Source organism: Macadamia integrifolia, chromosome 12 (genome assembly GCF_013358625.1).
Source record: "Macadamia integrifolia cultivar HAES 741 chromosome 12, SCU_Mint_v3, whole genome shotgun sequence".
Classification (NCBI taxonomy): Eukaryota; Viridiplantae; Streptophyta; class Magnoliopsida; order Proteales; family Proteaceae; genus Macadamia; species Macadamia integrifolia.
Window position 1 is genome coordinate 16,074,146 of NC_056568.1, and position 15,262 is coordinate 16,089,407.

At 37.1% G+C, this 15,262-nt stretch overlaps 1 protein-coding gene across 1 annotated transcript; it reads left to right on the forward strand.

Annotated features, from left to right (window-relative positions):
* Window positions 1–1,985: 1,985 nt before the first annotated feature.
* On the forward strand, window positions 1,986–13,986 carry LOC122058045 (protein SUPPRESSOR OF K(+) TRANSPORT GROWTH DEFECT 1-like). Its single transcript, XM_042620454.1, has 9 exons — window positions 1,986–2,302; window positions 2,418–3,020; window positions 3,585–3,690; window positions 6,283–6,481; window positions 12,057–12,125; window positions 12,781–12,855; window positions 13,012–13,110; window positions 13,273–13,428; window positions 13,547–13,986. The coding sequence occupies exons 2-9, from the start codon at window positions 2,549–2,551 to the stop codon at window positions 13,670–13,672; spliced, it is 1,302 nt and encodes a 433-aa protein (XP_042476388.1). The 5' UTR covers window positions 1,986–2,302; window positions 2,418–2,548; the 3' UTR covers window positions 13,673–13,986.
* Window positions 13,987–15,262: the final 1,276 nt, after the last annotated feature.

Below are 15,262 nucleotides of genomic sequence, written 5' to 3' on the forward strand. Positions count from 1 at the left end.
CCCTAATAAGTCCAAAAAACTCCATTTGACTAGCTGGAGAAAGGTGTGTTCTCTGAAGTCTTTGGGAGGTCATGGTTTAAGAAACTCTGCCACTCAGAATAAGACTTTGTTACTTAAACTTGGCTGGTGTCTTTTCTTTGATTAGAACTCTCTTTGGTCACAAACCTTAAAAGCTAAATATTTTCATAACAAGTCCATCTTTGATGCATCTACCATGAAAAAAAGAGGTTTTATTACTTGGAATAATATTTCTACTATCTTACTCATTTTGAAAAAGTTAGTGTATATCACAGTTGAAAAATGGTGAAAATACTTAGTTTTGGACTTACCCCTGGATCCCTACTTTACCTGAGTTTACCATCCCCTCGTCTATCACCACACGTACTTCCATCGATTGGGTCGAGGACCTCCTTATGGGAAATTCTTGGAATCTACATCTCTTAGTGTCTTCTTTGCCCATGAATATCGTAAATAAAATCACTAAAATTCATGTTTCCCCTTTGTTTGACTAGTGGTGGTGTTCTCTCTCTAGGAAGGGATCACTAACTACAAGGTTAACTGCCAATTATTTGATTTCAATTGACTCTAATAATTCTAATGGAAAGTCCAACAGGTGCTCATGCTCTTATCTATGCATGCATTGGTGGAGATTCTTTTGGAAATTGTAACTCCATCCAAGATTTAAGATTTTCTTCTGGAGGCTTGTCCTTGATCGCATTCCTATTAAGGATGTCATTGGGAAGTGGATGGACATTGACCATACTTGCAATCTTTGTCATTCCAATTGCAAATCTGTGTGGCATATTTTCTTTGCTTGCGAATTCTCTAAGTGAATTTGGGCTGCTGGTTTGCTAGAATTACATATTAAGAACATAACTAGTTCCTATTTTCAATCCTTTATTATGTCATGTTTTAATTCTGGTCATATTTCTGGCCTTGATAAAACCAGGTTTTTTGGTATTCTAATTATATCCTGCTATTTCATGTGGTTGCATAGGAATCAAGTTACATATTCCAAGGTTCAGCCAAATCCAATGGTTGTGGTTACCAATATCAATCGATGGAGTTTGGTTTCTCTAGACATTGGCTCTGCACATGAATCTTTAGATGTTGTACAATCTAATGAAACAACCCTTATTATGTTACCCTCTCCCCCCCTTTCATGACACCCCCATTTTGATTTGTACAAGTTTTTCAAATAGATCTCTTAATTACTCCGGCTGAGCATGTGAGGTAATTTTTAGAGGAAAATTTTTCTTACTTTGTGCTGATTATGTGATGACAGGAATATATAGGGAGGCATTAACTAAAAGTTTTGTCTATGTCCTGAAGAAGTCCAAGGGTGGAACGTGACACAAGTTTGGAGTGATTCGAAGGAATTGCACAACTTAATTCAGGATAATAGCATCGGTTCGTGGCCTTCGAGCACACTCCCAATGTTTTTGGATGTTTATAAATCATTTTATCAACTAAGTTTTTGTTTTAAGTCCTCAAATGAATGTATGATATTAGTTAAGCACATTACTACTTTGGCTATGCATAGGAAATGTAGAATTCTAGATCCTGGACCTATTATTGATGTTCTCTATTATATTAATTAATAAATTTTTTCTTTTCTCATAAAAAAAACCATTTTTTCTTATTTATTTAATTTTTAAGACTGTTTTTTATACTGCTAACGTAAGGAGAGATCAGCATTCCACACCAACCGGTGTCTTAAAAGAGAGAAAAAAAACCATAAAAGGAAATTGCATTCTCCTGAAAATCTTTTTATTTATTTTATTTTTTGGGTATTTTTTGCCCTTTTTTATTGATAAGCAAGATTGATACCTTTTACATATTGCACAATTGCATAATTTCAAAATAGTGGTTCTCCAAATCAGACGGTCCTGATCATACGATTGACAAAATATTTGATTATGGCCCACTATTGATGCCTTTGCTAACTGAGATGGATGAGACTGCATCATACTCCTTCCTTCGTACGAAATCTCTTTTTTCTTCGGGGTGGGTTCTTCTGGTTCTCTTGTCTTCATCTCGTCTCCTTCCTCGCCCAGCGCACTGCCCTTGACTGTTTTTTTTCTCCTTTCTCTTTTAATATTTCACGCAGTGAATAATTAAATTTCAATTCCTTGCGTCTGTTCTTTGTATATCGGCTCGTAAATTTCGCTTTCTAAATTGGGTTATGATTGAAACGCTAAGATTGGAAGAGGGTATCGAACGAATCCGAAGAAGGAAAGGGAAGAACTTAACTTGCAGCGACCTCGCTTGATCGATCGCCAGTCTTTAACACGAAACCAAGGTCTGTTTTCCTTTAGTTTCTCTGCTTTTTATCTGATTCTAGTTGGGAATCTCCAGGGCTGTTCAGAGGTGAAGGTTCCATTGAGCTTCCCGTCTCGTGTCTCTGTAATTTGTAGGTTCACTAATCGCGCGAGGTCGAAGCCAGCGACTTTGATAATCTTCAGTATATGATTATTTGATCAATTATATTTAGGGTTTTGGGTTGAAGTTTTTTTGTGCGTTCTATGCTATTCGTTGGAATTCGAAGATGTATAGCAATTTCAAGGAGCAGGCGATAGAATACGTGAAGCAGGCGGTTCATGAAGATAATGCGGGGAATTACAGCAAGGCTTTTCCCCTTTATATGAACGCCTTGGAGTACTTCAAGACCCATTTGAAGTACGAGAAGAACCCTAAGATTAAGGAAGCAATCACTCAGAAATTCACCGAGTACCTCAGGCGGGCTGAGGAGATTCGAGCTGTTCTTGATGATGGAGGGACCGGCCCTGCCTCGAATGGGGATGCTGCAGTCGCTACACGGCCCAAGACAAAGCCCAAGGACGGAGAAGGAGGAGATGGGGAGGATCCTGAGCAAGCTAAGCTTAGGGCGGGCCTTAACTCAGCTATAGTAAGGGAGAAGCCGAATGTGAAGTGGGGCGATGTGGCTGGACTCGAGAGTGCCAAGCAGGCATTGCAGGAGGCAGTTATCCTGCCAGTGAAGTTCCCACAGTTTTTTACTGGTTAGTTTCTTTCATTAAATTATTACAGTATTTGATTTGGGCATCTTTCCCTTTTGTCTGGTAATATCTGTTACCATTTTTGGTGTACTTGTTGGTTTAGGGATTTGGGGAAGTTGTGCAAGCAGTATTATCAGTAGCACCGTCTCCAGAACCCCAAAATCGCCCTTTCTCTGGCTTCCATAGAACTAATTAATGCCAAAGGTTTCTCTACTCTCTAGGCCAGAAAGAATGAAAAAAAAAAAAAAAAAAAGGTAAACTTGTTTGGACCCCAGGGACTGATTCTCTTGGGAGTTATGCTGCATGGAAACTTTGAAAGAGTTTTGTCTTTTGTAGGCTTTTACATTACAACGATGGATTGTTCATGGGAGAAACATTCTCCTTATCTCTCACTGTGTTGATTAAAAAGAAACCACCTGTATAACATTAAGAACTCTCATTTTGTTGATTGTTAATTGATGCTGAAGAGATTCTAAGTTTGAAAATTTATCTTGAGTAGATAGAGAATTGGAAATATTATCCTGCCCTCTTGCAGCTATCAGTTTTACTTGCTCTTGTATTTTTTAGGCAAGAGACGACCATGGAGGGCTTTTCTTTTATATGGTCCTCCTGGGACTGGAAAGTCATACTTGGCAAAGGCTGTTGCAACAGAAGCAGACTCGACTTTTTTCAGGTATATTATCTATTATCACATATCAAACCTTTTTGAAAGTTGATCCAATTATTCAGAAAGCATAGGTATATTATTTATTGTCACATATTAAACCTTTTTAAGAGTTGATCCAATTATTCAGAAAGCAGTCCAGTTATTTCCAATTTAATTACCAGGAAAATTCTTCTTTGCCTTTTGTGTTTCATCATGTTTAGAATTACTTTTATGGTGGTAATTTATTTATTTAATTTAGATTTCTATATCTGTGGAATCTGGATAGCTTGAGGTGCATACTTAATTGTCTATTGTCATTCAGAAAGCAGTCCAGTTATTTCCAATTTTATTATCAGGAAAATTCTTCTCTGCCTTTTGTGTTTCATCATGTTTAGAGTTACTTTTATGGTGGTAATTTATTTATTTAATTTAGATTTCTATAGCTGTGGAATCTGGATAGCATGAGGTGCATACTTAATTGTCTATTGTCTATTAATCTCTTTCCTTCACTTGGTGGTCATCCTTTCAGTGTCTGTTGGTAGTTGTATATTTGACAATTGTCATGGTACCAGAAATTCTGCCTGGGGAGGGGGTGGTTTGGAAAGTACTGACGGTTTTATTCACAAGTTGCTTCGTGTTCTTTTGATTTGTTAGTTGAGATATGATATGACGGTTCATGTCTTAAATACTTTCTGATGGCTCAGGTGGCGTTGAAGGGTTCAGCTCGAATGATAGAAATATCAGTTTGTTGTCCTGGGGATTCTGTTGAAGTGGTTGCAGTAGGTCATGAGAGATGGAAAACATAATTGGTTAATAAATATCTGATTTATTCTCATTGTGCCGTTTCCCATAAATGTTACTTTTCCCAGTAGATGTTGTAACCTTTATCTCTAGCCATATCTGCTTTCCAGTTTGTATCAGAGGATAAAAATCTACTAGGTTAACAAAACACCTGGTTCTTTTTATTCTTATTTTTCTTTGGGTTCTCTCTTTTTGTGAATTTAATTGTAGACCTTAAATTGAAGACCTAAAGGTAGCGTCAGTTATAATGTTGACAATTATGCCAAGAAGATCACCTGATCTATATTCAACACAATTTCAAATTCCTGCTGAAGTGAATAACTTCTAAGAAACTTTGGTGCTGTTTGCTTTCCTCGAAGAGTTGAAACTTTTCTTTTATGTGCTTAAACTTCTTTAAATCTTTGACTTAAAATTGAGTGTTGTTGAGATATGAGTCACGAGTTGGGGGTTTTGTATGCTCAAGAAGTGTGGTATGCATGGGAGGCCTTTATTTATTTTGCATCACTTATGTGCATGTGGATGACCATCTTCAAATTTGATTAGAAGTTTCCTGATTGTACTACTTTGCAGAGCACCAGTTGGTTTATTCAACAAGTGAATTTTTATTTTTTATATTTATAATTGTCTAAATTATATAAAATGGTGGATCTACAAGTGATGGGTTCAATTAAGGATTGGTGGAAGAAGAATCTGATGGTTGATATGGCCAGATTTGATACTAGATCTAATGTTTCAGATTTCAAGAGAATATGTGCTAGAACCCGATGATCAAAATAAGAAACAAATATCCCAAAGTACCTCACATAAATGAGGTGGAATGGAGAGAGAAAGGAGGTTGATGGGTAAGTTGGGAGAAAACTTAGCAGAAAATTGAGAGAAGTGTAGAAGAGAGAGAAGATTCTCAAAAAATATTTTTCTAGAATATTGTTTTGATGGTGGAAAAGGGATGAGAGTGAAATTTTCTTTGTTGTCCAACTAGTAAGAGAAAATATAAGAAAGAAATATGAGAAAGGGATCTCAACAATGGGGGGGGGAGATAGAGGGATACAACTCACAAGTGAGAGAATATAAGAGAAATAGATAAGAAGAGAGAGTAATACCGTGGGGGAGAGAAACAAGATCTCAGAGAGGAGTGAGAAAGATACTAGCATGCTCATGAGAGATCAATTCATTCCATTCTAAATTGTGGAGGGGGTGGGTTGGTTTCATTGCTATTTATAAAAACAGAAATAAAATCTCCTAAATTGACTCCACCATTAACTCTTAACCTTTCTAAACTAACTAAAACACTAAACTTAAAAAGGACTCTTCCAGATTTAATAGCATATGGGACCCTCACAATCTTATCCATTTACTTTATCCCGATACCTGTGTATCACCTTAAATTCCAACTTTTGGGCTTATAAAGGAGGCCATTACAATAAAAAAATAAAATAAAAAATAATAAGCCCGAAGCCCATGGAACTGAACTGTGGGCGAAAATAAAGTATTCCAAGTCCCAATTGGCCCGATTGGACACTCTTCACTGCACCATTTTTACTTTACACTTTTGGGCATACACTACCTATCTGTCCTATTGCATTTTGACATTTCATCGACTTTGTTTTTTGGGGATTTAAACATCTAGTGACCCATATGTCATCTCTTAAGATGTTTTATTTTCATGTATTCTCTTTTAATGTGCAGAAATGTATATATTTTCATGAGGTAATATTTACTTTGTTCTTAACATTGCAATATTTTCTTTTTCTTGAGATTGTGCATGAACATATACTTGGCCTGATAAATTGACAAAATACAGTGTGCTGCGTTATGCAGTGTTTCTTCATCAGACTTGGTTTCTAAGTGGATGGGTGAAAGCGAAAAGTTAGTTTCAAACCTTTTCCAAATGGCACGTGACAGTGCTCCCGCAATCATCTTCGTGGATGAAATTGATTCATTATGTGGTCAGCGTGGTGAAGGCAATGAGAGCGAAGCTTCTAGACGTATCAAGACAGAACTTCTTGTGCAGATGCAGGTTTGTGTTGTTGAGTGAGAATTTATGATGCCTGTGTCTCTCTTTCTTTCCCTTTTTTTTTTTTTTTTTAATAATGTCATTCTCAGTTTCCTGCTACCTTCTCTAACAAGAACTCAAAATTCATGGAATTCCTCATGTCCTATCCTACTAATTCCATCTAGGCCTATACGTCATATGTTTTGTTCAATCATAAGACCCTCATGTATTTCCTCAGTATTTGACCCAGGACCTTTTCCCTTCCCTTTGTCTTTTTAGAGCCTTCAGTTTTTGTCCTTCCAAGTTTTCGGTATGTTTAAGAAAACAATTGTTTTCGGAGCATTATAGTTGCATGGTTTAAGTAAAGTGTAAATGGTGGTTGCTCATGCTACACCTAGTCATTCCTATTATTTGAAGATTTTATATAAATTTGTTCTCATTGAAATTTAGGAGTTGGGCATTCTGGGCATAATTGAGGCATCCAGAATTAGAAGAAAAGGAGGTCTTTTGGAGGAGTCTTATAAAATCCTGATTCCAGAGTCCAGACCATATTTAGTTATTGGGAAAGTGGAAGGGATGAGCATAGAGGACTGGAGGCAGTTGAAAAGATATTAGTTGCCTACTCTGTTGGACTGTGCATACCGCTCCATCTCTTAGTTCTTGCATGGACAGTGAATGGTTGAGAAGAACATAAGGGAGGGAGAAGTTCAGGCAATTGCTGAATTAGGAACGGAATGGGGAAATAAGTTGGAGTGAATTGCATTAGTAGGTTAAGAATAGGGATGGTAACATGCATTACTTCCATGATCTGGTCAGATTTAAAAAAGTATGAACCGTATTCCATAATGGAAGCTGAAGGGATGAGCATAGACAACTGGGGAGATGGTAACACACAGTACTTCCACGATTTGGTCAGCACTACAAGAAGAATAATCCATATTCCATACTGGAAGCAGAGGGGATGAGCATATAGAACCTGGGAGAAATTGTACAAACAATAATCGCTTACCTTGTCAATCTCTGTTTGTCCCCTCCCGTCTGTTGGTTATGCATGGATAGTGAATGATATGAAAGAAGGATTAGAGAAGAAGATGGAAAGATTGGCCTTGAAGAGATGAATGGTTACACTTGCATTCCTTGAAGAATGCTGGGAGTGGTGGTCAAGGAGGGCATGATCCAGGTATTTAAAGGAGCTCTCTGAAGGGGAGTAGTGAGTAAGAGCATAAACTTGATATCATTGCTCTTGTTCATTGTTAGTGTGTTATAAGATTGTCATGGAAGGGTCTTACATTGAAGGGCCTTTGACCAATCAGTGTCATTGTTAGTGTCTAATTAGATTGTAATGGAAGTACACATTAAATTGCAACAAAATTCTGTTACCATCATTCCTTCCTCTCAAGAGGCCTAGTAAAGAAAAGGCAAACTTTAGATGAGACTTTTTCTGCGACTAAATGCTGGAAGAGGCGATACCAGTTGGAAGTGGATATGATTTGCGAAATTTTTTATTTGATAGAGGCATAATGTAAATTTAAAGTTCCCGGATAACATGTGTGAAAAGGTTAGATAATAGTCTTTTATTGCTTCTTTGCTTTGTTTTGATTTTTTCTTCTACTAATGTTTTTTATTTTATGCTAGTTAAAGGATGAAATATGGTGAGACTATGTTCCTTTCCTCTCCTATTGTAGTCAACATCCTGGGGTGGGATCTTTGCCAAAGCTTAGGGCCTGAATCTGACCAAAGATTCACCATTGGCAGAATCAGGAGCTGGAACATAGGTTCGGTTTGAGTTTTAATGGAATATGCTCCTAAACCATGTTACCATATGTTTTCCATAATAGACAGAATGTGAGAACTCAGGCATTCTCTGCTTCTTTTATGAAGACTAGAGGCTTTTTCAGTAGTAGAAAAGCCTCTGTTTTTGTGGTTTTCCTGGGCACTCATGTCAGCTGCTATTCGCAAGTCTCTCTCCCCTTGCTCTAGCATCCAGGTACAAACCGACAGAATTGAGCAGGAGTTGGGTGACGGCCAAGGGTGTCTCATGCTATATGTTTGAAAGTTGGAGCTGCTCATCACTGAGCTGTGGCCTGAATCAACTAATAATTTCCAAAATTTTAAACCAATGAACAAACTAATGCAACCCAGATTCCAAAACCCTGCTTTTGGTTGATATGGGCCTACTAATTGATGAGCTTCTCAGATAGAAGGATGAGCAGCAATTTCATAATTTCTGGAACAGTTCCGACCCTTGGATTAAAGAAATCTAGTAACAGGATCAAACTGCAATTGAGATTTGAGATGGACGAGTCTGGAATTTAGACAAAATGGGGGCAAAACAGAATTCAAATAAAGATGAGAGGGCTTATATGTAATTCTTCGAAAATGAGGGTCTTATAATTACAGGAATATGTTCTTCTTCCTCCTGACAAGTAGAAAAACAGCGTAAACTGGCTCTGTTTCAGGTGAGTTAACTCTCTCTTTTGAAGGCCAACACTTGCAAAATTTCAGGAGAAGATTATCCACTCACAAACTATAATTCCAAGCAATAAGCCTTTAATTTTAATACTCTGAAAATAAAATAAAGAGTTCTAAACTGAATTTGGCAGTGGAACTGAACCCAGATTTGGTTGCAGTCTTTGATCCCTCAGAAGAGAAGAAACTAAAAAGCTGGGAACTAGGGTTCAGGTTGCCCTAGGGTAGCGATTCAAGCCCCAAAGTTTGAGGCTGAAAGTGAAGGACACAAGGGAGACTAACACCAGTCTTTTATGGACTGTAGTACTTAGAACGGAACAAAGGAAGAAGAAGAGGAGTGAGACACATGAAGTAGGAGAGTAGGAGGAACTTACCTGAGAAGGGAGGAAGACTGGATCAAATGGAGAAGGGAAAGAAGAAATTAGTTGACAAACCTAGTCACACATACTCCGGAACCAGAAGAAAAAAATCTCAATTCAAACTTTTTATTTAACACACTGAGTAATTGATGGGTACTGTAATGTAAATCGATACTAACAGAACCACTGCTATACTTGTGTAAAATAAAATAGGAAAGTAAACAAAATTAGAAAGCAAATTGGACTTATTCTCTTACTCCACCAACTCTACCGAAACTCCCATATAAAATTAAAGTGCAAAGTACAAAAACAATCCAAGTAAATAAAATCCCTAAGTATTCCTTTTGGACTGGAATCCTGATATAGAATTCATTCTTTTTGGTCTGGGTTTCCAGATGAGGACATGCCAGGCTAGCACACATGCAACTGCATCGCAAACCTTGGGTGGATTTTCTTGATTAGTTGGACCTTGCTGGTTCGACCACAAACTACCATATAGTAATTAAGCAAATCTATTGCAACTTGAAGAATTGAAAAAGTTGGTTGGAAAGATTGATCCATGACTGATATGAAATTTAACAAATAAGCTCCACATTATATGTAGAAAATATTAATTACGGCAATAACAAATGCCTGAGATGATAGCGGAGTAAAGAAGAAACAACAAAAAGGAATTAGGTCACGAACTAACAGCCCTATTGGCACATACCGCCAACCATAACCCTAAATTGGGACAAGCTGCTTTATTCAGAAATTTATATAAGCATATAACCTTACAACTTTTGTAGTTACGGATTCTATTTTTCACTTAATGATACCTACTTATACTAGAATTTGGACTCATGATGAAGGAATCCCAATTCAAGTTGCTATTTCAACTCACCTAAACCCTTATGATCAAAATAACCACATTGGCCAGAATCAGATTTTGATATTATACTGAACCTACTGTAAATAATAAGGAATCATTTATTAATGAAAGTAGGTATCAGTTTACTGAAATAGTAAAAATAAAAATTTTCGTAGAAATAAATTAAGAAATTTAGCATAAAAATAAGAACACCTAAATGTCATAACCAACAAATTCGAAAGGTGCCCTCATGTTGACCCAGGACACCAGGGATGGAGATGGGCTTGCTGTCACAGGGATGGTGATACTCCTGCTTCAAAATATCAAACAACAAAAAAGAAACTCGTGATCCATTCAAACAGGCCCAGAAATTCATTCTATCAGATGTCCCATCACCTGGACTTAGGAACAAAGCCTAGCTGTTATGAATTTGCATGCAACTTGTTGATTTTGGAGTCCCTTTTTCTTCCCCCTTTTTGTAATACCTTAGGATGAGTTAAAATAAAAGGTACAAGTTTTCTTGACCTCTCAGGGAAGGACCTAAGATAGAGGCTAAATATGGTTGAATGTGGGAGAAATGGAAAAGCATGATGCTTTCTGGTATAATCCTTTTGATGCAGTAGCAGTTCTTTGGATCGGGCTGAGCCTGTTTGAGAACCCAGACCAAGAACCGGATCCAAGTTTGTTAGTTGTCCAGCAGAATATCTGGGATTTATGTTGGGAATAATATTGTAATCTTTCTTTTTATTTGGGTAGATTACATAGGATATTGGTTTTACTTCTTTGAGTTGATTTTAGTTTCCTAATTTAAAAGTCACTATTTCGTAGGAGTTTTATTTTCTTATTAATATATGCTTGTAACCCAATTTGCTGGGCAGATTTGAGAATGAATTAAGGGATTTGTTTTGTGTGGTTTGTGCCTGCGTGGGCTGTTGTGTGTGATCTCCCCCGCTCCCCATTCTTCTTCTTCTTCTGTGTGAATCCTCCCTCTCCCCTTCCCCAGCGAGACACCTTCTCCCTTCTCTCCTTCCTTACTTCTATCGTTCTCTGTTTCTGGGTGACCTCAGTCCCCAAAATCATTGTTCAATCCCCTTAGTAAGCAAACCATTTAACCGGATATTTTGAGCAAAGGAAGCTCTTACCTGGGCGACCCAAATCCCTCAAACTCTGGCCGGACTTCCCTCCTATCATGTGATTAAACCTCAGTTGCAGGTCTGAATATCGGGGTTCAGTTTCAGACCTCTAGAACCCTTGTTTTGCTTGCTTTCTAAGTAGATAACTTGTGGCTTTTGGTAGGGCTGGTAGTTGCTATTCATTACCTGAAAACCTACATTGATTGAATACCTCAAGAGGTAGATTCCATCTTGAATCACATTCCTCTTCCCGCTGGTTTTCTGGTTTTGATGAAAGGTTGAAGAAGCAGCATTGCCTTCATGAATTTTTTTTATGATTATTATGAAATATGAAGTGTTTCCTGCGTTTGATCACATTCTTTCAGTGCGATATTTTTCCTTTAAGATTGTTTTTGTACCACATTATCCTTATATACACATTGGCTTCGTGAATCTTTTTATGTGGTTTGGAGAGCATTCCGTGAACTTCACATTTCAAGGAAGGCTAAATTTCTTTAGTTTATCTTACGACATAATGCTGCAATTAATATTGGAAAGTTGAATTTTGAGCTGCTTTTCTTTGATTCAATTCAGTTATACCTGTGAAGTTTTAGCCATGATTCGTTGTAGCAAATAAATTTTACTTTTCAAGTCATTCTGCTTCAAGTGATTAGATCTTGGATCGAGTTATGCCCATGATTAAAGGCCCTTATGTGAATTTGTCAATTCAGTAGTCAGTACTTTTGTTTTCACACGTCTTTGTTTATCGTAACTGATCTTTTGCTCATTTTTAAAAAATAACATTTCAGGGTGTAGGCAACAATGATCAGAAAGTTCTTGTTCTTGCAGCTACAAACACTCCCTATGCTCTGGATCAGGTACAGAAAAATTAAGAATAGAACCTCTTCTAGGTTAATTCAGAATGTAGGTTTTGACCATGTTTTGTTCACATTGGGTTGTACATATTGTTATATAAATACTTGTGTCATTGTGATAACGTTTGGAGAAGAGAGGAAAAAATGTTTATACCACAGGAAAGCAAGCATAAAAAATGGGGTTGGAACTCATTGTGCTTCTACAAGCATTACAATGGGAGTTTGATGGACTTGTGTTGAAGTAGCATGCATACACTGAATAGTTGATTTTGATTGTGAGAGTGACTTGGAGTTTCAACTTTCATGTGTTATGCAATCACAACATGAAGGATGTAAAACATTGTTTGGACGATTTTAATTTTAATTTTTGTTTCTTTAAAAAAAAATTGATTGGGTAATTAATTAATTTTTTTAATTGTAATTAGTTCATTCGTCTGGATAAATTTTTCTTTTCTCACCTTAATTGTTACATTTTCATGTTAACATATTTCGTTTGGGAAGCTAAGAAAACTGAGAAATATCAGGATATAGTGATTGCATCAGTTGGACTAGTATGGATGAGTACATGTAGGTGGAAAACTATTCATTGTTGGTAGAATGTTTATGGGATCTTGGAAGGACAGTTGAATTTCTGTTTCTAATAGAAAGTGAATCACAGGCCATTCGTCGACGATTTGACAAGAGGATTTACATTCCTCTTCCTGATTTGAAGGCTAGGCAGCACATGTTCAAGGTAATGGAGCTTGTTGCTAAACTATTTCTTGTATTCAGATGGTGCCTCTTGTTGCAATCAATGTTCTTGACCCAACTACATGGTAAAACATTATAGAGAGCTTTTGTGGCCACAATTAATTGGCATTCTCCCATTCAATTTGATGGATTTCTACAGGTACATCTAGGGGATACCCCACACAACCTAACTGAAAGTGACTTCGAGCACTTAGCCCACAAGACAGAGGGGTTCTCAGGTTCAGATATTTCAGTTTGTGTGAGTGCCTATCCTTTATTTGTTGTTTCTTTCTCCTCCTCTCTGTGATTATTCTCCCCTCCTGTTCTTCCATCTTCTACTTGAAGGTTTCCTAATAGGATTATTGCCTTCTCTTTTCATTGATGCCGATCTTTTCATTGATGCCATTCTCTGTCACTACAGGTTAAGGATGTCCTCTTTGAACCTGTTCGTAAAACCCAGGATGCTATGTTCTTTATAAGGACACCTGAGGGCATGTGGGTTCCATGTGGACCGAAGCAGCCAGGAGCTATTCAGACCAGCATGCAGGACCTTGCAGCAAAGGGCCTTGCTTCACAGGTATGGATTGATGGATAAGGCTATCAGAGTCTAGGGGAAGTGGCATTCTTGGCTGACATTATCTTTGTTTACTTATGAAATGAGTGCTTCTCACTTGCAACTATTAATGTATGTACAGATCCTTCCACCACCAATCACAAGAACGGATTTTGATAAAGTACTAGCAAGGCAGAAGCCAACTGTGAGCAAAGCTGATCTTGAGGTGCAGGAAAGGTTCACAAAGGAATTTGGGGAAGAGGGTTGATGGGCTTGAATTGGAAGAGGACACTGAGCTGGTTGTGAGGACTGGAATTATAATTTGTATCTTTATTACCATTGAAATGTGCATCTTTGTAGCCGCTACAAGTGGGAAGGTTTCATAAACTTGTATGAAGGTAAAAATGCTTGTCATGATTTCATACTTTCATAAAATTTGCTTGTTTCTTCAGGTCACCAGAGATTAAGACTTCTACCACCATTATTACAACCATTAGTACTGGTGGTGGCATCTTCTTGTGGTGGCATCTCTTGTAATCAAAGTGGTGAACTGAGAAGTTGTATAACCTTCTTTTGATTGTACATTGTTTTATTTTCAGTATTACTTTTATGTCGGGGTAAAAAAGGGTTTGTAAAATAATTAGAAAATGATTTACTATTATATAATTTTTAAGAATTGTCGTTCTTTTGCATGTTTTTGGAATACACATGCGGAATGACATGATTTTGTGTTCATTGATAGAAATTGTGGGAACGAAAAATTGTGTTGTATTGAAAAGGCGAAAAAGGAAGATTTGGTTTCAAGAAGATTTTCCGAGTGAGAAAATTGTTTTAGGGATGCAACCATGGGCACACTCCAAGGTACTTTAAGTTGTCATAGACGATTTTTTTTTCATACATCTATTGAAGTGTCATTTAGATTTGACAGTCCTAGGTGCAGATGGACAAATTTTTCTTTATGTAGATCAACAAAATCATGAGTTGTCTTTTATTTTGAAGTAGGAAGTAGGAAATAGGAATTCAACTATCCAAGACCAATGCCCTTGGCTGCTTCAATGGTCAAAATCTTATATTGTACTTTGGGAACTGGGGTTCAAGTATTGGAACCTCAAAAGACTTAAAAAAAAAAAAATTCAACTGTTGAAGTGCTTTGTGCTTCGAGGTTGGTCTTTCGGAATGGTGTTGGTTAAATATGTATTGTAAAACCCTTATATCTGTCTATGAGACATTGGCCCTATTCTTAACGGTTTATTTTGCTCTGAAACCTTTGGTGGGAGAGGAAAGCCACCTCAACACTTGGTCAGCGAAGGAAATATGAAGTAGGAATTAGAAATTGAAATAATGAATTATTGAATTGCTTTTAGGATGGTCTTTAAGAATGGGGTGGTTCATGATTTTTTGCTTGGCTGACGACGAGAGATTGGCCCTTTCCTTGCCATTATATTTTTTTGCTAGAACAGAGCCAACAAAACAGTTGGTTCGCTTGTTAGTAAACAATGGCTAATTAGATACGATCATGGGGACTAGCCCTTTCTAAAATTGCAAATAGGGTTTTGTGATTGAATTTTTAGGACTTCAACAAATATTTTGGTGATGCACTTTGAAGAAGAGAATACTCATCAATCTAACAGTCAAAATTAGAGAGTTGCTCCTTGAAGATATTTCCATCAACATATTAGAAAAAAAAAAAAAAAAAGAATCCTATAGGTCCTTTAAATCCCTATCTTCTTAGGTTGTGAGTTATATACTTCTTCTCACTACTTTCCTTTGTGTATTTTCTCTAATCAATTCCCTGCTTTTAGGTTCCATCTATTACATGTAAAGGGAAATGAAAGTGGATGTAAAATGAAAAAGAAAA